General features: G+C 42.7%; 1 protein-coding gene across 2 annotated transcripts in view; it reads right to left on the bottom strand.

The window, feature by feature from the left end:
- Window positions 1-21,822, bottom strand: part of BRINP1 (BMP/retinoic acid inducible neural specific 1) — a 431,121-nt gene that overhangs the window by 194,890 nt on the left and 214,409 nt on the right. For both annotated transcript variants that reach the window (XM_068248101.1, XM_068248100.1), the window contains exon 3: window positions 21,155-21,345. In XM_068248101.1, the coding sequence (XP_068104202.1) occupies window positions 21,155-21,345 (191 nt within the window). The remainder of the gene's footprint in view (window positions 1-21,154; window positions 21,346-21,822) is intronic.

Genomic DNA, 21,822 nt, shown 5'->3' with positions numbered 1-21,822 from the left:
AGCCTCCTCCGACCATAGTTTTCTGGATCTTAGGGCTGGTTTTGCAGTTTCCAGGCATCTCCTGTAGGTGGGTATCAGGTGAATGATGCAGTGGTCTGATGAGCGTAGTGCTGCTCACAGGGTTGCCTTGTATGCATATTTCAAGATTATATAAATAGATTGGTCCTTTTTTGTAAATCAGGTCATCTGGGCCCACGGCGCCAGCCAGGTAGCGCCAGATGATGGCGCATCTATAGCAATAATGCTATAGTCTGCACCCTGCGCATGGGTAATTCAGGGATACGACGACTGCCGGACCCCAAATTACTTCTCCCTTAGGGTTGGTACGACTCGGAGGGGGAATAGTATTTAACACCATTCGGTGATTCAGCGGCAGCAGGGTGAGCCGTCATGCGGCTGGCACTGCATCTAGCTGACCAGTGGCTATACAATAGTTACGCCTTTTTAGCCCCTTAAACCCCCTAGCAGTTTTTGTTCCCCATGAGCTTGCTGACAATCAGTAACTCTGAATGTTTTCTAACAAATGCTAACAAATGCCATGCATAGCTGTAATAATTAAAACAGTTAGGACAGTATTTAAATCTAGATAACTGCTTGATTAAGTGCTTTGATTGTGGGCTGTGCAATGATTTGTGAGAGGTTGAATACAATAGACCTTTTTTTTATTTTTTAGATGGACTTTGTTGCTGTCTGGCAATATACGAAACAATCATTTATATTAGCAATCCTTCAGTAAAAACTGTAACTGTAACTTTCTGATATACAAGAAACCATTGGTGAGAAAATCTACAGTATATATAATACAGTCATAAAAACATACAATATGCAACATGCAACCCACAACAAAAACTTTAATTTAGAAGGTTTACTATTCAGCCCAGATCCTATAATGTAGAAGGCGAACGATGTAAGCAGAAACCAGGCTCACAGTACTGGCAGTGATCCATATATAGATGAAAGTCTCTCAGCACATCCAATCTTCACTAAGCTTTATTGATTGTGACAAAGCATCAAACACTCTGACGTGCTTGGCTAACAAAGAGCCCTTACTCGTAGGCTAGTGAAATATATATATATATATGCCCAAAATTATTCACACCCCTGACAAATATTGACTTAAAGTTATTTTTATTCCACCAGCAAATTTTTTGACTGGAAATGACATAGGTGTCTCCCAAAAGATAATAAGACAATGTACAAGAGGCATTATTGTGGGAAAAAAAGCATTTCTCAGCTTTTATGTACATTTGAGCAAAAAGTGTTCAGTCCAAAATTATTCATAACCTTCTCAATAGTCAATAGAAAAGCCTTCATTGGCTATTACAGCAATCAAACGCGTCCTATGATTGCAGACTAGCTTTTTGCATGTCTCCACAGGTATTTTTGCCTATATATATCTTTAGCAATGAGCTCCAAATCTTTCAGGTTGGAGGGTATTCTAGCCATCACGCTGATCTTTAACTCCTCCACAGATTCTCGATTGGATTCCAGTCAGGACTCTGGCTGGGCCACTACAAAAAGTTAATGTTGTTGTCTGCTAACCATTTCTTCACCACTTTTGCTGTGTGTTTTGGGTCATTGCCATGCTGAAATGTCCACTGGTGCCCAAGGCCAAGTTTCTCTGCAGACTGCCTGATGTTTTCATTGAGAATCATCATGTATTGCTCTTTTTTCCTGGTGCCGTTTACTCTGATTAGGTTCCCTGGTCCATTGGCTGAAAAACACCCCTAAAGCATTAGGTTTCCACCACCATGTTTGACAGTGGGGACGGTGTTCTTTGGGTTGAAGGCTTCTCCTTTTTTTATGAAATGAAGGAAACTTCATTGTGACCAAACAATTTATTTTTTGTTTTTGACCACAGAAGACAAGAAGTCTTCTTATTTGCAAAGGCCAAGCAAGCATTTGTGTGCCTTATATTGAGAAGTGGTGTCCTCCTTGGTCTGCATCCGTGGAACCCAGCAGTGTGCGTTGGATTGTCTGCCTTGAGACATTGCCACCAGCAGAGCCCAGATTCACCAGGATGGCCTTGGTGGTAATCCTTGGATTCTTTTCTTTACCTCTCTCACTATCCTCCTGGCCAGCACAGGTGTCTCTTTTTGGCTTTTGACCAAGTCTTGTGAGATTTTCCACAGTGCGGAACATCTTGTATTTAGTAATAATACTTTGCACTGTAACCTCTGGAACTTGAAAACATTTAGAAATGGCCTTGTAGCCTTTTCCTGACTTGTGAGAAGCCACAATGCGCAGCCACAGGTCCTCACTGAGCTCCTTTTTCTTAGCCATTACTGTCCACAAACCAACTGCAGAGATCTGCTGTTTTTCACCTGTTGAGTTGATTAAAACAGCTGTTCCCAATTAATCAGGGTAATTAGGATGCTTTAGAACAGCTTAGACCATTTGGAATGGTATAGAACTTTGTATTTTCCCATTGACTGTGACAGTTTGTGAAGGGTATGAATAATTTTGGACTGGACACTTTTCCACATAATGCCTCTACATTGTCTTATTAATTGTCTTATGTAATTTCCCATCAAAAAATTACTTGCTGGTTGAATAAAAGTCACTTTAAAGGAATGGTCCTGAAAAAAAAATGATCCACTTACCTGGGGCTTCCTCCAGCCCGTAGCAGCTATCCTGTGCCCTCGCCCCAGCTCCGGTAGCTCCCGGTCTTCTCCGCAGGTGCAGCCGACCTCACCAGGTCGGGTTCCGGGCCGGCTTCTTCTGCGCTCCATCGCGTGGGTTACATGGTCCCTCCGACGTCATCAGGACGGTACTGCACAGGAGGAAGCCCCAGGTAAGTGGATCTTTTTTTTCAATAGCTTAGATGTTTCCTTTAAGTCAAAATTTGCCAGGGGTAGGAATAAATATGGGCAGCACTGTAAATATAAATGCACACACATACATCCTAAAATATCCTTCCTTAAACACATTTTAACTGCATATAAAGTTGGAAGGGATCGTGAACACTAAACAGTTATTAAAATAAAAGGGATATTGGATAGGGCAAGAATTCCATGGAAGAGTTCAGTCTAACTATATTAAACCTTTTGTAAACATTTTTAGCCCAACATGCATTCAAGCCATGTGGGTAAAATGCCCCCAATTCGGAAGTTATCGTCCCTTCTTGGCAAGAAAACGCTTTCCACTGCCTGGGAGAAGAAGACCCTACATGTCCTTTGAAAAATGTTAAGAAACATTGGAAGAGGCAGACAAACACCGAGTTCCCTGCAGTGCTCTTCAACCTTTGGGAGTGAGAACTACATCCTATTTACTGAAGTCTACAAAGGTAGTAGGGAACTGAATATAAAAATTTCAAGTGTTCTAGTTTATGCATTGTTTAACTGGTAAGGTCCTGCTAACTGGAAAAGGAGACTTGAAATAGAAACATCCTGCAGGGATAAGTTGTCTTTGCATATGTGAAGGAAGCCCTTAAACACAGCCAGATGAGTCGAGAAGTCCCAAGAGCTGATTAAAAATAAATAAAGATGAGATAGCTAGGAATTAAAGCTTATGTATAACCTTATAAATGCATTTATCTGCATACAGCTCAGGGAGAAATATTTAACTAACGCTGGTCATCCAGTTTTATTCTCTAATTTCGACTGAATTGCTTACAAACTATGTGTAGAAACCACTCTCTACTCATTCCTTTAGTCGACTCAGACTCTTCATGACCATATGTACTTCTGCATGCCAGATGTGTCTGTCAATCATAGGCATGTTCATAGCGTCACATATACTATCTATCTATCTTAGCTTCTGCCATCCTCTTCTTCTTTTTGCCAAGCATCAAGGATTTCTCCAAATAATCTGGCCTTCTCATTATGGCCCTTATTCAATTTACTTTTTCTCCTAGAAGAACATTTTTCATCTTCTGTTTGAAATAACTTTAGGCTTCTTGCACACCAAGACGTTGTGTTAGGTGCCACGTTAAGGTCGCATAACGTGCACCTAACACAACGTATGGTGCTGCAAAAGCCGACGGTAGAGTGAGCCGCGTTCGGCGGCTCGATTCCTATAATGTCTCCCAGAGTGGCGCTGATTGGCCAGCGGGACCACGTGATGCGGAGCGAGACACTCCGCATCACGTGGTCCCGCCGGCCAATCAGCTACCGCCAGTGCAGTGAATATTAAGTAGCCATGTGCGCGGCTACTGTAGCTGGCTCTCCCCGCCTCCTCTCCGCCCCCCACTGCGCATGTGCAAACAGTCTAACGCGGCTATAGCCGCTCCAACGCCGTAGCATGCTGCACTTTGCACCGAACGTGCAGCGTTACATGTAACGCAACGTGGGCTGTGTGAACAGGCCACTTGTGTTACATTGCTGTGCGTTGGGGGAGCATTACAGGCGCACTAACGTGCGCCTGTAACGTCTTGGTGTGTAAGCAGCCTTACAGTACTCTGCAGTTAAAAAGTTCCAAAACGTAGGTGAAAAAAAACTGTCAGAATTATTACAGTGTTTTCTTGCTTGCATTTTATTAATAAAGTGTAAAAATATCACCTAGGAGAAAAAAAGTGAATAAGGACCCACTTATGTGTCCAAAGTATTTATGTTTTAACAGTAATGCCAACCATTCTAGTCAACACTCTGGCCTTATTTCTTTAATTATTGATTTCATCTTCTGGCAGTCCAGAGTATTGTCAGTAGCTTTCTCCAAACCCACAACTCAAAAGCATCAATTTTTGTAAACATGATCTTATTTATAGTCCAACTTTCACAGCCATATGATACTATTGGAAATACCATAGCTTTAAAGGACTTACGAGGAGAAAAAATGTAAAAAAGTTAAATACCTATTGTGTGTGAGGAAATGCGGAAAAGCCGCCGCGTGTGCCAAGAGCTAGGCGGCTGACTCCGGTTTGCACGCGTCTGGTGGTGTAGTGGAACGCGGAAAAGCCGCCGCATGTCCTGACAGCAAAGCGGCTGTTTGCATGCAGCAGCATGTGCTTGGTGTGGCTGGGTCTGTTAGTGCACCTAGGCAGATGGAGAGCTATGCTCGCGCGGGCCTGAATTCAGGACCTTTATACCTGCAGAGGAAGTGTCAGCTGATCAGGAAGGTCAGCTGATTCCTGCAGGACTCATGATTGGCTGAATGGTTCGGGCGGGGCAGCAGAGTCCAGCAACTATATATTCTGCTGCTTATTCAGTTGCTGGTTGTCTGGCGTTGCGATCACATACGTGGGAGCACCCAGATCCGTAGTCAGATCCGCAAGTGTGCCGGGACCAGCTGGAGCTGTAATCCTACACTTAGCTAGTTTCTGTTGATAGCTTAAAGTACTAGTTTGATTGTGATTATCTGTTTTGACCATTTGCCTGCCTGACTATCCTCCTGAACTCTGATCTTGTACCTCGATATTTCTGATACTCTGTTTCCGAACCCCGGCTCGTCCCTAGACTCTGCTTCTGCCTACTGATCTTGTACCTCGATATTTCTGATACCCTGTTGCCGAACCCTGCCTGTACTTGACTCCGCCTTTGCCTCTTGATATTGTACTTTATCTGTTCGTGTGTGTGTGTACGACCTGGCTTGTCCGACCTCGAGAACCGACCTCACTGTTGGAGGCAGTTCCCCGTTCTATCAGTGATACTTCCTCCAGAGTGTTACTTTTAGACAATCCTTCCTACTCGCAGCCTGACTCCTCCCGTCTTGGTGAGTCCAGGTCTTCGGAAGGAATCCGTGCAGTATACCTTACTGCGCTGAGGCTTAGTCCTCAAAGTGTTACTGTTACACCAAACACTACACTCTACTCAGGTGAACAGAGGTTAGCTGGTATATCGGATTATCGGTGATACTGCAGATCACTTATAATCTGGTATACATCTGTATTCAGAATCAGAATCAGAATCAGAATCACTTTTATTCCGCCAAGCACGACTGGGTCGTGCCCGGAATTGGGCTTGGCACTTGAATACAGGGCATATACATAGAAACATCTGAGACATCAGAACATAGGGCATAATAGACATCAATACAACACACATATATACATAAACCACAATTCTCCATAACTAGGTTGGTTACAGGCAGAAAGTCTACAGGAGGAGAGCATGAGCAGAGTTAAAGTTCAGCAAGTTTACTGCTGAGGGGAAGAAGCTGTTTTTGTGTCTCATGGTCTTTGTGGAGATGGACCTATACCTCAGGTACCTCCTCCCCAAGGGGAGCTGATTGAAAAACTGGTGACCAGGGTGTGAGGGGTCCTTGGCAATCTTCGTTGCTCTGGAGCGTAGTCTGGCATTGTAGAGGGAGTCCAGGGCAGGGAGTGAGTGCCCGATTATCTTTTCCGCTGACCTGATGACCCTCTGTAGTTTGCGCCTGTCACTTTCAGTGGAGCCAGCATACCAGACAAGGATGGAAGAACAGAGGACGGATTCGATGGTTGCGGTATAGAAGCTTGTCAGGAGTTTCAGGGACATGCCGAACTTCTTCAGTTGGCGGAGAAAGTAAAGCCTCTGTTGGGCTTTCCTCTGGATGGAGACAGTGTTTGCCTTCCACTTCAGGGTGCTGGAGATGGTGGTGCCCAGGAGGCGGGCACAGGGCACTTTTTCCACCAGCATCCCTCCAATGTGCAGTGGAGGTGGGGTGGGGGCATGCTTCCTAAAGTCAATGATGATTTCAACGGTTTTTGCGTTGTTGAGGACCAGCTTGTTCTCCCTGCACCAGTGGCAAATCCTGTCGACCTGGTGGCGGTATGCCTGGTCATCGTTGTTGGAGATCAGGCCGACTATGGTGGTGTCGTCCGCAAATTTGATTACCTTGACGGAATTCGCTGAGGATCTGCAATTGTTCGTGTAGAGGGAGAACAGGAATGGTGACAAGACGCAGCCTTGTGGGGCCCCTGTATTGGTGATCCTTGGCTGCGAGGTGATGGAGCCTAGCTTGACAACCTGAGATCTGTTTGTTAGGAAGTCCTTAATCCACAGTTGAAGTGTGGGGTGGACTCCGAGCTCAGCCAGATTTTCTTGTAGTATATGGGGGCTAATGGTGTTGAATGCCGAGCTGAAGTCGAGGAGGAGAACCCTGGCATATGAATTTGGTTTGTCAAGGTGATTGTTGACAAGCTCCAGACAGATGTTAATGGCATCGTCGGTCGACCTATTTGCCCTATAAGCAAATTGATACGGGTCTAATTGGGCTTCCGTTCTGTGCTTGAGGAGGGGCAGGACTGCTTTTTCAAAAGTTTTCATTATGACCGACGTGAGAGCGACAGGTCTGAAGTTGTTGAGGTCAGACGCGCCTTGCTTTTTGGGGACAGGGATGATGGTGGACCGCTTGAAGCATGCCGGTACTTTGCCGCTCACAAGGGACCTGTTGAAGATGGCGGAAAGGATAGGAGCAAGCTGCTGTGCACACGCTTTCAAGCAGGCTGGAGACACTCCGTCAGGGTCTGAGGCTTTCCTGGCATTTAGTCTGGACAGGTGGCACTCCACGTCCGATTCGCTTATGGTCGGGGGAGGCAGGTCTTGGCATGGTGGTACTGAGGCCTGGGGTGAGGTGAAGGGAGCCTGTAGCTTCGGAGACCCTTCGGGAGCCTCCTTCTCCTCGAACCTGCAGTAGAAGCTGCTGAGGTTTTCTGCTAGCTCAGTGCTGGGAGGTGTGTTTTGAGGGGGGGGCTTGTAATTGGTGGCAGCCTTAAGCCCTCGCCAAACAGCTTGTGAGTCATTCGAGGAGAGGTCCTCCTTTAGCTTATCTGCGTAGCCCTTTTTTGCAATTCTCAGTTCCCTGTCGAGGTTGTTCCTTGCTCTTCTGTATTCTTCCTGGTTCCCTGACTTGTGTGCGGCTTCCTTGCTTCTGCGCAGTTGCCGAAGTTTCTTGGAGAACCATGGTTTGTCATTTGGATAGAGTCTGTGAGTCTTTGTTGGAATACAGGAGTCTTCGCAGAACCTGATGTATGAGCTCACATTGTCTGCCCACTCGTCCAAGTTTGGTGCTTCCAGTGATACTGCAGATCACCGGTAATCAGATCCTCTCTGTGCTTCACCGATCGTTACATTGTGTTTTATCATCCTTAGGGGACGCCATTCACATCCCCCGTTTCCTTCCGCCGTGTCTTTATTGTAACTTTCAGGCTCCAGGGGGGTACCGACCCGATTACTCGGGTCATCCTCAGCTTCCCCAATTAGGATGGCCGCCAGGTCTTGCCGCGGCTGTGTAGTTCTCATAGCCGCAAGTACGGCTGCGCAGCTCTGAGTCCTCCTCCAGCTGTGACCTTGTCCCTGCCGGTCTCGTGTGCTTTACGACCCGAGGGATCCCCCGGAGCCTGAGAGTTACGATAAAGACACAGCGGAATGAAATAGCATCCCCTGAGGATGATAAAACACAATAGGTGTTTAACTTTTTTTACATTTTTCGCCTCAGAAGTCCTTTAACTATCCTGATCTTTGTTGGTAAGGAAACATCTCTATCCTTTATTGTCTTGTTCAAATTTGCCATTGCATTCCTCCCAGGTAAGAGGTGTCTTTTTTAATCTCATGGCTGCAGTCACCATCTGCAGTGCAGATGTCTTTGATCCCATGAGGATGAAATCTGTTACAACTTCTACTTTTTCTCCATTTATTTGTAGATTGTTCATTGGAGCAGATTACAATCAGTTTGCTTGATGTTAAGCAGTAGACCAGCTTTGGCACTTTCTTGTTTGACATTCATGATCACACTCAATTCTTCCTCAGTTTCAGCCATCAGAGTGGTAGCATCGGCATATATCATATAAGTTACATAAATAAGGAGACACTATGCAACCTTGTAAAACTCCTTTGCCAATTCTGAACCAGTCAGTTATTCCCTGCTCAGTTCTAGTGGCTTCTTAGTTTGCATATAGATTCCTTAAAAGGCAAATGAGATGGCCTGGTATCCTGATTTTCATGAAAATTTGCCACAGTCTATCATGATCTACACAGTCAAAAGCTTTTGAAAAAGTCAATAAAGCAAAAGTAGGCATTCTTCTGGCTTCCTCTTGTATTCATCAAACATTGGCGATATGGTCCCTTGTGCATCTCCCTCTTCTAAAACCAGCTTGCACATTTGGCAGTTCTTTCTCCATATATTGCTGCAGTCTGGCTTGTAGAATTTTGAGCTTTACCTTACTAGAAGGCGAGGTAAGTGCAATTGTTCGATAATTTGAGCACTCTGGCATTTCCTTTTTTTCCAATCCAGTGGCCACGCTTTTGTTTTACATATTTCATGGCAAATTGCCAACAGTACTCCGCTTTTCAGAAGTCCCACTGGAATTCCATCACTTTGTGGAGCCTTGTTATTAGCAAGACCTTCTAATGGCCAGTTGACTATACTTATCAAGATGCTTGGTTCTTGTTAACCACTCTGCAACCACCTAATGCCAATTGGCGGCCGCAGAGTGGCTCCCCCAGGACTGCCTAACGTCGATTGGTGTCAAGTCCTGGGGGTGGAGATTAGCAGGGAACACACACGCGCATTCACTATCGTTCCCTGCTGAGTCTCCGTGTTCACTCCATTCATTTACTTGTACAGCGCTGCGAGAATAAATAACAAAAATATGTTTTATTAAAAGAATAATAACACTAAAATTGATTTAAAAATAAAATCAGATGCCACCAACAGAAATCTCTGTTGGTGGCAAGAAAAGGAGGCAAGGTTTATTTGGCTGCCAAGTTGTATGGCCGATCAATGCACTGTTAAAGCTGCAGAGTGCAGAATTGTAAAAAATGGCCTGGTCACTAGGGGGTCGTTAGCCTGTGGTCCTCAAGCAGTTATTCGTGTATATTCAAAGTATAAGTACTCGTTTTTTGGGAACAGGGAGAAATTGGCAGCACTCCTAATCAGGCTGCATCTGAAATGACTACCAACAGAGGCATACAGAGCCTCCTAGAGGCTAAATACACACCTTGTATTTAAAACAAATGCAATATATGCACTAAACTGCCTTAATCAGAGTATAAGTACTGTCTATGGGCCTGATTCTCAAAGCTTTTCTGTTAAATTATCTCACCTTCTTTATTAACTCACAATGTATCTCTCCTTATTTGACAAAACTCATGGTTTAGCTATCCTTACATATTTATCTCATGAATTAGCTCTCCTTATTTGTTTATCTCATGCATTACCACTCCTTAAAGTTAAGGTGAATAAGTAACCTTTGTAAATCAACCCCTATGTCTTTCTTGTATAGCTGTTCTGTATACTCTTGCCACATTTTCTTGACATCTTCTGCTTCTGTCAGATCCTTTCCATTTTTATTTTTCACCATTCTCATTTTTGCATTGAAGTTTTCCTTGACATTGCCAATCTTCATAAAAAGACCTCTGGTCTTTCCAATTGCATTGTTGGTTTCTACTTCCTTGCACTGTTGGTTTAGATAAGCTTCCTTATCCACGTGCTATTCTCTGGAACTCTGCATTCAGCTGGACAATTTTTTTCCCAGTCTCCAATAACTTTTGTTTTTCTCCTTTTCTCAGCAACTTTTAAAGCCAGGGTTGACAGCCACTTTTCCTTCTTAATATTTCTTCATTTTGGGATCTTATTTGTTGCAACCTCTTGGACAATATCATGCACTCTTCTCCATAATTTATGTTTACCAGATCTAATCCTCTGAACCTATTATACAGTATTTGCTCTTTTCATCACTTTTAAAGCAGTTTTCATCAAATTTATTTATTGGCTTTTTATCATGTTTCCATCATGTTTCCACACTTTAATGAAGTTTGCCCTCCACATTTTGGAATAAGTCAAAGTTAAAACAAGGTTAAACACTACTGAAAAGATGTTACGACGTTTTTAAAAAAGCTTTTCATACCTTTTGTTTGTAAAAACAACGAACTAACAAAAATCTTTCTCAGTGATAAATAGAAGCTGCTACATGCTTCCCAGAGCTGTATTTTTTATAAATATTCCCCAAAATTAAAGTTTCAATTGGATGTATAGCGGTATATCTAATTAAAATACCTACACACAGTAGTAATAGGTAAACTACCACTTTGGTTCTCAAACTTCAAGCGTAAGTTAAGTCTGGAATGCTTGTCTCTATAAACCTCGTCTATAATGTTTCAAGAATGTTGTGATATAGCATTTTTATAGAATGCTGTCATGATATACAAATGTGATTGCCTCACAGTGATCAAGAGCCGAAGAAATCGGCTACTGACTGATGCATGGAGAAGTCACTCTCTGTAGGTAGATAGAGGGTAACACCCCTCCACCAAAGGTGGATAAACTTGCAAATAGAACAAAACAGAGGTGTCAGATAGAATAAAATACACTAAAAGCAGTTTAAAAATGGGAGGTAGTGGTGGACTTACCTACACATTGATGATTCAAATTGTCCGATTCAGGAAAAAACTTTATTGTATACTCCACAAAGTAATGCAACACATTTCACAGGTAATTAACCTGCTTATTCAGGCAGTTTAAGGAGCAACGGAGAGGCCTTTTCCTATGCGCTTTTTCTCTTCTCCCTCTGCCCTCCTTGGGTGCAAGACTTTTTTGCTCCTTGTTCTTTTCCCATAGAGTCCTTTGATCCATTATGTTTTCTGCCTCTCCCTCTCCTGGCACATTGTTATATTAAAAAGGCACACATGCAGAGTGTTACTCATTTATAATTGTAAGCATATATATATCAATATACCAATGTGCTGTATCTCATTGATTTATAAATATAATTTTGGGGATACAATTTAACCAGTAAAATTACTGTTTTTATAGTGCATAATAGCATTTAGTTCTTATGCGTCTTCTGTTAGTATTATTTATCATTATATTTTCAGTATAATGCCTCTAAGTTACTCCCTAAACTGTCTGAAGAAGCAGGTTAATTACCTGCAAAACGCGTTGCATTACATTGTGGAGTAATCAATAGTTTTTGCCTGAATCAGTCAATCCGATTCTTCAATGGGGAGGTAAGTCCACCACTGTCTCACATTTTTAAACTGTTTTGTAGTGTATTTTATTCTATCTGGTGCCTTTGTTTTGTTCTACTAACGGCAATTTACATTGTTTAAAGAGAAACTCCAACCAAGAATTGAACTTTATCCCAATCAGTAGCTGATACCCCCTTTTACATGAGAAATAGAATGATTTTCACAAACAGACCATCAGGGGGCGCTGTGTGACTAATTTTGTGCTGAAACCCCTCCCACAAGAGGCTCTGAATACCGCGGTACTCTGGGCAAACTGCCACAATGTAACAATGTTCACAGACAGGAAATGGCTGTTTAAAGCTGTCTGTAACAGCCAGAGCAGCTAGAAACAGCTACATAACTTGCCCACAGTAACAATGTCACCATGTAATACATGTCAGAATGTGAATCTGGGAGAAGAAAGATTTTACAATGAGCAAACACTGACTAAATCATTTATACATAATAATTGTAAAAATGAAGCACTTTTTTTTATTAAATTATTTTCACTGGAGTTCCTCTTTAACAGCCTCCATATCCCTCTCACTTCAGGTGTGCTTAAAGCAATTTTACTAGATCAAATAATTAGTGCGTTACAAACAAATAATGGCATGAGAACTTTGTCTTGAGTGAGACTTGTTTATACATGTATGTGCTCTAGCATGTTAAAAATACAGTACAACAGAGTCATACATACTAACTGTGCTCACAAATATGTTTAGAATAAGTAAAAGAAAATTATTTTATTTGATGTATTATATTTAATATCTAAATCAAGACTATTCAGAAATGCACTATAATGCATATCACCACTCATCAGTATAAAATATATACTGTCTGTAAATGACTATGTTTCCGGTATAAATCCACCCAAAACTTTCTGCTCCAACAATATTATAAATATATACTGTCTGTAAATGACTATGTTTATGGTATAAATCCACCCAAAACTTTCTGCTCCAACAATATTATAAATATGTACTGTCTGTAAATGACTAAGTTACCGGTATGAATCCACCCAAAACTTTCTGCTCCAACAATATTATCCTTTTGAGCTATAATACTGTATGTATGATGCCTTGCGAGCTCTGCCAATTCTGAAGAATGGTGTGTTCTGGATTGTTATTACTTTTTGAGGGACAATCACACATCCAGACTATGGCTTATAAATACAAGCAGGTGTATTTCTAGGCTTATGCATTTCTAAATCTAAATATTTAATGCCCCTTTTTGGGAATGTAAACTTTTACTCTTTAACTCAGACAGCCTGCAAGCACCACAGATGGGGAGATTACATTAAGCATCAAGATGAGGCAATGCCAAATCGCTGAGGTATGTCTCAATCTTTGTTTCCACTCAAAACCAAGAATGCATATTTAACATCAGCATTTTGTAATTAAAGTGGACTTCCACTGTAAATGTCAAAGTGAAAAAGAGCCAGAATAACACATTGGCGTCAATTCACCAGAGGTTACCAACCTATTTATCTCTTGGGAGGTAATTTACCTCCTGTGATATCTCCAAATAGCAATTCTCCAGAAGTATAGGGGAAAATATTGACAGAGAGAAATGCAAGAGATAAATGTGAGATAAGTATGAGATAAATAAGTGATAGTTAGTAGTTAGTTTTTCTCCAAATCACAATTCACCATGGAAGAAAGGGGGTGTGGCCATTCGTTATTTTTTCATCTCTTTATCCCCTGAATGAACCTGGAGATATCGTGGTTTTCACACAGCAGCTGCTGCTGTGGAAGATGGAGCCTTTTGAGCTTACTCTGTTAGGCCTGGTACACACCAAAAACCACTAGCAGATCCGCAAAATGCTAGCAGATTTTGAAACGCTTTTTCTTATTTTTCTGTAGCGTTTCAGTTAGCATTTTGCGTTTTTGTGAAGCGTTTTTGGTGTAGTAGATTTCATGTATTGTTACAGTAAAGCTGTTACTGAACAGCTACTGTAACAAAAACCACCTGGCAAACCGCTCTGAAGTGCCGTTTTTCAGAGCGGTTTACGTTTTTCCTATACTTGACATTGAGGCAGAAACGCCTCCACAATCCAAAATCTGCAGCAGCCCGGGAGTATGCGTTTCTGCAAAACGCCTCCCGCTCTGGTGTGCACCAGCCCATTGAAATACATTACCCAAGCGTATCCGCAGCCGCAAGCGGATCGCAAAACGCAGCCGAACCGTTCTGGTGTGCACTAGGCCTTAGAGCTTGCTTCTATTATGAGAAGACGAAGGCGCAGGAGGAGGGTCTGTTTAATCGCCCCTCGTATTTTTCGTGAGAAAACAGTTCTTGATAATTTTACTGAGACAGAGGTGGTGAAGAAGTTCAGACTCACTCGTGATATGATTTATGATATGATCCGGCAGTAAAAGGCGGGAATACTCTGGTCAGGTAGTGGTAAAACTCCGCCTCCTACCCACAATGCTTCACTTTCAAGCTTACAGAGAGGAAAAGTATCCCATGTAAATCATTAATACCGATTACCTAACTCTCTGCTTTCTCACACTTTCCTCATGCATATCTCTCCATTATCCCCTGCTATCGAACACTTTTCTCTCTGTCCTCTCACACTGGTGAATTGACTCCATAGTGTTAAAATACCTCATGAGATAAACTACCTACCTTTTTTCTCTTAGTAAATCCTCTCTGATGAATTGACGCCAATGTGACTGTTCCTCCTCTTTTTTTTTTTTTTTTTACCAAATGCAGTAAAGGTTGACTACTTCATTACGCAGAAGGGAAGCATTTTGGCAGGTCTGGACTGCAACATACTGCGGATGGCACTGCACTATTTCTTTTTTGGACCTCTCCTCTCTGACATAGGCTTGCTCAATGGTACAGTTAGAAGCAGAGTACCCCTCAGGCCATACTATAAGGCTCCTCCCAACCACAGATGGCACAAATAGCGCTGCTAATTCGGATTCCGTGAAATTGACGTTTCCGATGTAACGCAAGTTGGTAATTTTAGCCCAATCACAGAACTCTGACGCATTGGACCAATCAGAGAATGCAGAATTTTTCTGCAATAATCCCAGTAAGTTTAGATCGGAAAATGGAAAAGCAGAAAATCGGAAAAACAGAAATTGGCATTGGCGGAAATCCTAATTTCAGGCATTTCTGACCATCTCTAGACATAATCTCTTAGCATTCTTTTCAAAGGCAGAAAACTGCAATGCCAGTTTTTCAGAAAGGAGGGATGGCTAAACAACAAAACCTGCATTTTATGGCACAGGTAGTCAACTTTTAGACATTTTTCCAGCTTCTTAGTTATAACTTCCACTGCCTGTGCTGATAGTGTGGGTTTTATTTTTAAATAAATCAGCGGGAGGGAAGGGACGAGGGGGGGTAGCGGCGATGCGGAGGAGGCGGCGGAGCGGCGCTGACAGACAGCGCTAGAGTAAACATTGTGCTGGCGACACGCTGTGTGTCGCCAGCACTGCGGGGGTATAGCGGCGAGCAGGGGGGTCTTTGAGACACACGATGGGGCAACAGAGGCTGGTGTTAGTGTGACCAACCAGCCTCTGTGCCCCACTAACGTAATACAATGCCACCTCGGGTTCTCTTTAACAATCTGTGCTCAACTCGGGCCAGGCAATGCCAATGGCATTGACCAAGCTAACAGGGGGCAGGGATTGTGCTATACATGACCCAAATGCCTTGACTACCACAATAGGGCACACGCTTGTCTGCATTCATACTAACAAGAGCATCATATACTGCCTGTAGAAAAAATAGGTCACCGCTTGGATTTAACAAAGCAAATAGGTTGGGGTTGCTGCAGTTGGTGAGGTCTAGGTTCAGCAATACTATGTGCTAAAAGAACGAGGTCAGCTGACTACCTGAATATACTGACTGTCCAGGTTATTCAATCAGTGAATTTCTTTTTCCCTGATGGCACAGGCCTATTCCAAAATGAAACACATTGGGATTGTTTCACAAAAGCGTGATAACCCAGTTATCACGCCGAAAAGCTTTGCACGTGCAAACTAGGGTGCTAAGTAGTTAGCATGTGCAAACTACGTATCACCTTAGTTAGCACGTGCAAACTACTTAGCACCCTAGTTAACACGTGCAAGCTACTTAGCACCCTAGTTAGCATGTGCAAACTACTCATCACCCTAGTTTGCAAGGGCAAAGCCTTGAAATCAATGGGCTCGATTCACTCAGTTATCACATGTAAAGGCTTTGCACGTGCAAACTCGAGTGTAAAGGCTTTGCACATGCTAACTTGGGTGCTAAGTAGTATGCACGTGCAAACTTGGGTGCTAAGTAGTTTGCATGTGCAAACTTGGGTGCTAAGTAGTTTGCACATGCAACATTGGGTGCTAAGTAGTTTGCACGTGCAACTTGGGTGCTAAGTAGTTTGCATGTGCAAACTTGGGTGCTAAGTAGTTTGCACGGGCAAACTTCAGTGTTAAGTAGTTTGCACATGCAAAGCGGCTTTTCACTGTCGTGCTAACACTTAGCACCCTTTAGTGAATCGAGCCCATTGTGAGTGAACTCTGGGAGTAACCAAGTTTATGGATCCTGCTGACCTGAGGTTGTGGGAGGTGTGGTGTAATTCCATTTTAGCAGGTTCTTCATTTATCAAGGGCCCACATTGTGTAGGGATTGTGTAGGAAAATTATATTAAATATTAAACAAATTAAACCAATTATAATTGAATTATAATTAATTAGAAATAATGTATACTTTATTCAAAATTCTGCAACCCCTATTGATTATTGGGGCTATCGCCCCCCTATCTACCCAACAGAAAATGATTTACAGTATAAGATGCTTCTAATGTCACAACAGTGCTGGCAGCAGCAGTGTAGCAGTAGGAGATGCAGGGGTCACGATCGCTTCAGGGCCCCTGGACCAGAGGTGCCCAAATGTGGCCCTCCTCCAGTCACTGGTTAGCTTCTGATTGGTGCTGTAGTAGTAATAATCACCTTACATGTATTAGGAATAGTGGTAATCATTAACAAACCATTCTTTTACCTCTGCTTACACCTCTCTCAAACAGTGGTGGTCTGTATTATGTGATTATTATACATACAGGGTGGGGAAGGGGGGCCCAGTGTGAAATTTGCACTGAGGGCCCTGTCTCTGTAGCTATGCCACTGGCTCACAGCCATTGAAATCTGGTGAGTGCATTGTATGTGTTGATGGTGACAGGGGCGCACACTATAGCCCACATTTGCTGTTTGCCACACATGAAAGATACTGCACTATGATATTATTGTCTGTTTATCTCTGAGGTTCAAGGTCACATACAGAGACGCCAAAAAGAGTTGATGGGTGCTGGTCAAACTGTCCTTGAGCTGACATGTTTAGAACACTCTACAACATTAACACTTGTTTAAACATTTATAAGGTAATTTTTAAGAGGACTCATATCTCTGTGTATGGATAAGGTATACTGTATTGAGCACCAACATCTGCTCTATATATATTTTTCTGGTACTAAAGGTGGGGCAAGCCGGTATCTAGATTACTGATTACATCAAATATCAGAAGATTATAACACAACATACATTGTCAGAGGAGTGAACACACAGGCCAGATCAGAGGATTCTATTAAGTCATGTATGATTGCTGTTTGCTATTTATTAATCTGGCATTGCAAAGTATTGCTGTGTTGGAGATTTCCTGAGGACAGCTATGTTTTCTTGAGAGCCTTGGCTTGTTCACTGTCAAAGCATGATGCTCTCATGTTTTTTTTTCAGGTTGGCCCATTTTATCATGTGTATAAAGTCTTGTCCGACCAAAAGTCTTGTGCACCAGACTGGACCAAGGTGGGGGGTGGCCATTATGAATTCTTTCCTTACACTCACAGTGTGGTGGCCCTACCACTGGAAACACATGAACAGTTTCCTCACATTTTCCCTGTACCTTTTTTCTTTGTAAAGCAAGTGTATTACTTCAGGCTCCTCAGTGTATTTCCCTTCTTCTCTTTCAGCACCCATTCCACGTTAATCCATTTTTAAATGTGCAAATACTGTTCCAATGTACAACACCCTCCCTGAGCAGCTCCAATTCCATCAGCAACCCTTGTCAATTTGCAACTCCCTGTCATCTAGAGGTCAGTTTCTTTGTGTAAGTCCCCCAGTGTGAAGCCCTTTCCTCTGTGCAATCCATCTCTAAGTACACCGCCTTCCATGTACAGCCTTCACTGTATTTGGAGAGCCCCATCACATGCAGTTCACCTCTGTTTTCCTTCCCCTCCTTGGTGCCCTTAATTTGTGCAGCTGCAAGCCAACTTCCTCCACCAAGCAGCCAACCACCACTCTGAGTCAAAAGCTGGTAAGCTTGCTATCTCCTTAGGGGATAGCTACACTGATTGTATATACTGATTGTAGATACTCTTTGCACTCTTATCATGTGACACCAAATTCACATAATAATTTACAATATCACATAGTAAAAAACTGGAGATCTACACACCTCTCCTTAGAGAGCATAATAACTGTTAATAACAATACCTTGAAGTTAGAAAAACTGCTAGGCATAATACATTATAGGATGGAAACTTTTATCAAGACCCGGCTTCCTTGGCTATCTAGCTGTCAAATGCCGGGCCTTACACCTATGGTGATTTCCCCATAGATAATGTCCTTTTTAAACATATCTTCTCGAGTTAACCTCCCTTAATACAAAGATCACTAAGATATATATCAGTGGTTTTCAACCTTTTCATTGCACCTTTGTGGGTCATCCCTGAGCCAATGTATCCCCTGTGTTTTTTCGTAAGCCTGAAGCGTATTTTTCTGCTATAAATGTTCTAAAATGGAAGACAATTTAAATAAATACACATAATGTGGCAGCATTCCCACTTCTCCCCAAAAAAGCATAATGTGGCAGCATCCCCGCCCCCCCCCCCCCGATATACTCATAATTAGGCAGTGTTCCCCCCAGAATGTGGGGAGGTGTGTAGTCCACAGGAGTCCCAAGACTTCCTACGGATACAGGAAAAACACAGAGAGAGAACAGGAGCCCCTTATGGTGTAGTATATTAATGTCAAGTTCTGGATAAATACAAAGTGATGAGGTACTCACAAAGGTGGGTTGCAAGACCAGCAACCACAGAATAAAAACAAGTGAGGAAATCCCGTCCCCTCTTGGGTTCTTTGTCTTCAAACATGTGGGTCATGCTCCAGGAAAAACGATTGTTTGGTTACACAAAACAAACAATTGACAGCAACCTCTAATACATAGGGGGCTGTAAACAATATCACTGGGAGGGAGAAGGTGCCCCAAAAATAATCATGGATGTAATAAACATAAAATGGCTTACCTCTAAGAAGAAGGGGCAACGCAAATTTAAAAAAGAAATTTTAACAATCAGCTACAAAACCGATAACGCGTTTCGCGGAGCACAGTCCGCTTCCTCAGATCAAATAAAGCAGTGTCTGGGTAGCCAAGGTGCAGAGCTTAAAGCACCTAAATTGTACCCCCAATGTACCCCCTGTGTTTTTCCATAAGCCTGAAGCGTATTTTCCCGCTATAAATGTTCTAAAATGGAAGTTGATTTAAAACAAATAAATACACATAATGTGGCAGCATTCCCACCTCTCCCCAAAAAAGCATAATGTGGCAGTGTTCCCCCGATATACTCATAATTCGGCAGTGTTCCCCCCAGAATGCACATAACGTGGCAGCTTTTCCCCCAAAAAATAGGCATAATGTGGCAGTGTTTCCCCCCAAAATAGACAAAATGTGGCAGTGTTCCCCCCAAAAATAGGCATAATGTGGCAGTGTTCCTACCCCCCCCAAAAAAAAAATTGGCATAATGTGGCAGTGTTTCCACCCAAAAAAAATTGCATAATGTGGCAGTGTATGCCCCCAAAATAGGCATAATGTGGCAGTTTCCCCCCAAAATAGGCATAATGTGTCAGTGTACCCCCCAAAAACTAGGTATAATGTGGCAGTGTTTCTCCCAAAATAGGCATAATGTGGCAGTGTCGCCCCCCCACCCAAAAAAAAATTAGTGCAGTTAGTGCTGCCTAATATCCAGGGCCGGTTCAAGTAACAATTGGGCCCTAGGGCAAAATTAGCCTGGGGGCCCCCCAACAGACACCTTGCGAACCAAAAAGCGTCATTAGAGGCCCTTTGTTGCAGCCAAATTTCCCTCCTGGGCCCCTGAGCTGGCTGCTGACCCTCCCCCAATCACCTCCCAACTTAACAGACTCTGCAGAGTCCATGGGGAGCAACAGTTAAGATGGGGAGGGACAACTTGGGGGCCCCTACTGGCTCTGCGGCCCTGGGGCAATTGCCCATTTTTTCCTATGGTAGCTCCGGCCCTGCTAATATCCCTGTTGTCAGTGGCACCTGCAAATAAAAACAATTTACTCACCAACAGTTGACTCAGTTTCCCTCTTACAATGTCGCTCCCAGTTGTCCTTACAGCTGCTGCTGAAAACCACCCACGTTGGCAGGCAGTTCAGGGCTACAAGAAAATGGCATCCAGAGCCCTGCACTGGAGACACAAAGTCCTTTCAAAGTACCAGCCAAGCAAGCCAGAGATATAAAGTAGTTTTAATACACCTTGATTGGTCCAAATCAATGCCTGTTGCAGCAGCGCATCCTACTCGTCCTTTTAGTGTAAGCCCGTCTGAACCACCATCGGGGCCAATGACAGCACGTACTACCATACTAGCGCTTCTGGATTGGCCAATGGTCCTTTCTGCATATGGTCATTTCTGCCCAATCCAGAAGTGCCAGTATGCTAGATGAGAAGGACGCGCTGCTGTGACAGGCAGTGTTTTGGGCCAATCAGGGTGTATTAAAACTACTTTACATTTCCTGCTGGAACGGCCGATACTTTGAAAGGATCGCAGCATGCACATAGTGATTGGCACTGCTAAATTTAAGTTGCACTGCTTTAGCAGCACTGCTTAATCCAAAATGTAACACATATATGGGTTTTTTTTGGGGGGGGGGGCAAGAGCAACCCCTGGGGGACCCCCTGACAAGTGCTGATGTACCCCCAGGGGTCCGTGTACCCCAGGTTGAGAACCACTGATAGACAGTATATAAAACTCAGACCAAATATGACAATCAGAGTTCATTATTATGGTTAATCTAAGTAATCTAGTTAGTCAGGTTTTATATTTTGATCTATTACATGTAGTTAACATACTTTAATTTGTAAGAAATTAAGCCAATATTGATTCTCCCCCAATGTGGGATTATTGACAATTTTATATTGGATTCTGTAAAAACTTAACAAAACATTGAAACTAGAATGTCACTTGCATTCACATAGATAAACACATATTTGAAGTAATAAACTACTCCCTTACCCCCCAGAGTTGCAGAGACCACAAGGTGGGTGCCGTATTTCTTGATAATGGTTTCAATCATCTGATGAGTGCTGGGTCTCCTCCCAAGTAGTCTCAAACTGCGCTGGAATTCAGGCATCAAGGGCAAAATACTTTTTTGAGGCTCCTTACGATCCACTGCTATGTTCCTCACCTTCCAGCGGGCAAATTCCCTATAAACCAACATAAAAAAAACTATTGAAGTACAACCACTTTAGATTAATACATATCTAGATTGTTGAACTGTATGTTTATCATAATTGCTTTGATTTTTGAATGCTGAGTCAGTCTAAAAAGGATCTTCATTTAATAATGGAATGCTCAAAAGAGACACCCTGCGCCTTGATATTCATTTCTGCTCTCCCAGCAAAGTTCCCATTACCTCGCTCCCTGCTGTGACGTTTCACTGGCAAACATCCAACTACCTGGCAGTTATTAGCTTAAAGAGGAACTCCAGTGAAAATAATGTAATAAAAAAAGTGCTTCATTTTTTGCAATAATTATGTATAAATGATTTAGTCAGTGTTTGCCCATTGTAAAATCTTTTACATCCCTGATTTACATTCTGACATTTATTACATGGTGACATTTTTACTGTTAAAGGTGATGTATCTGCTGAATGCTTTTTTGGCAGTTGGAAACAGAAGTAA

Source organism: Hyperolius riggenbachi, chromosome 8, assembly GCF_040937935.1.
Source record: "Hyperolius riggenbachi isolate aHypRig1 chromosome 8, aHypRig1.pri, whole genome shotgun sequence".
Classification (NCBI taxonomy): domain Eukaryota; kingdom Metazoa; phylum Chordata; class Amphibia; order Anura; family Hyperoliidae; genus Hyperolius; species Hyperolius riggenbachi.
This window is presented reverse-complemented; position numbering and strand designations above follow the sequence as displayed.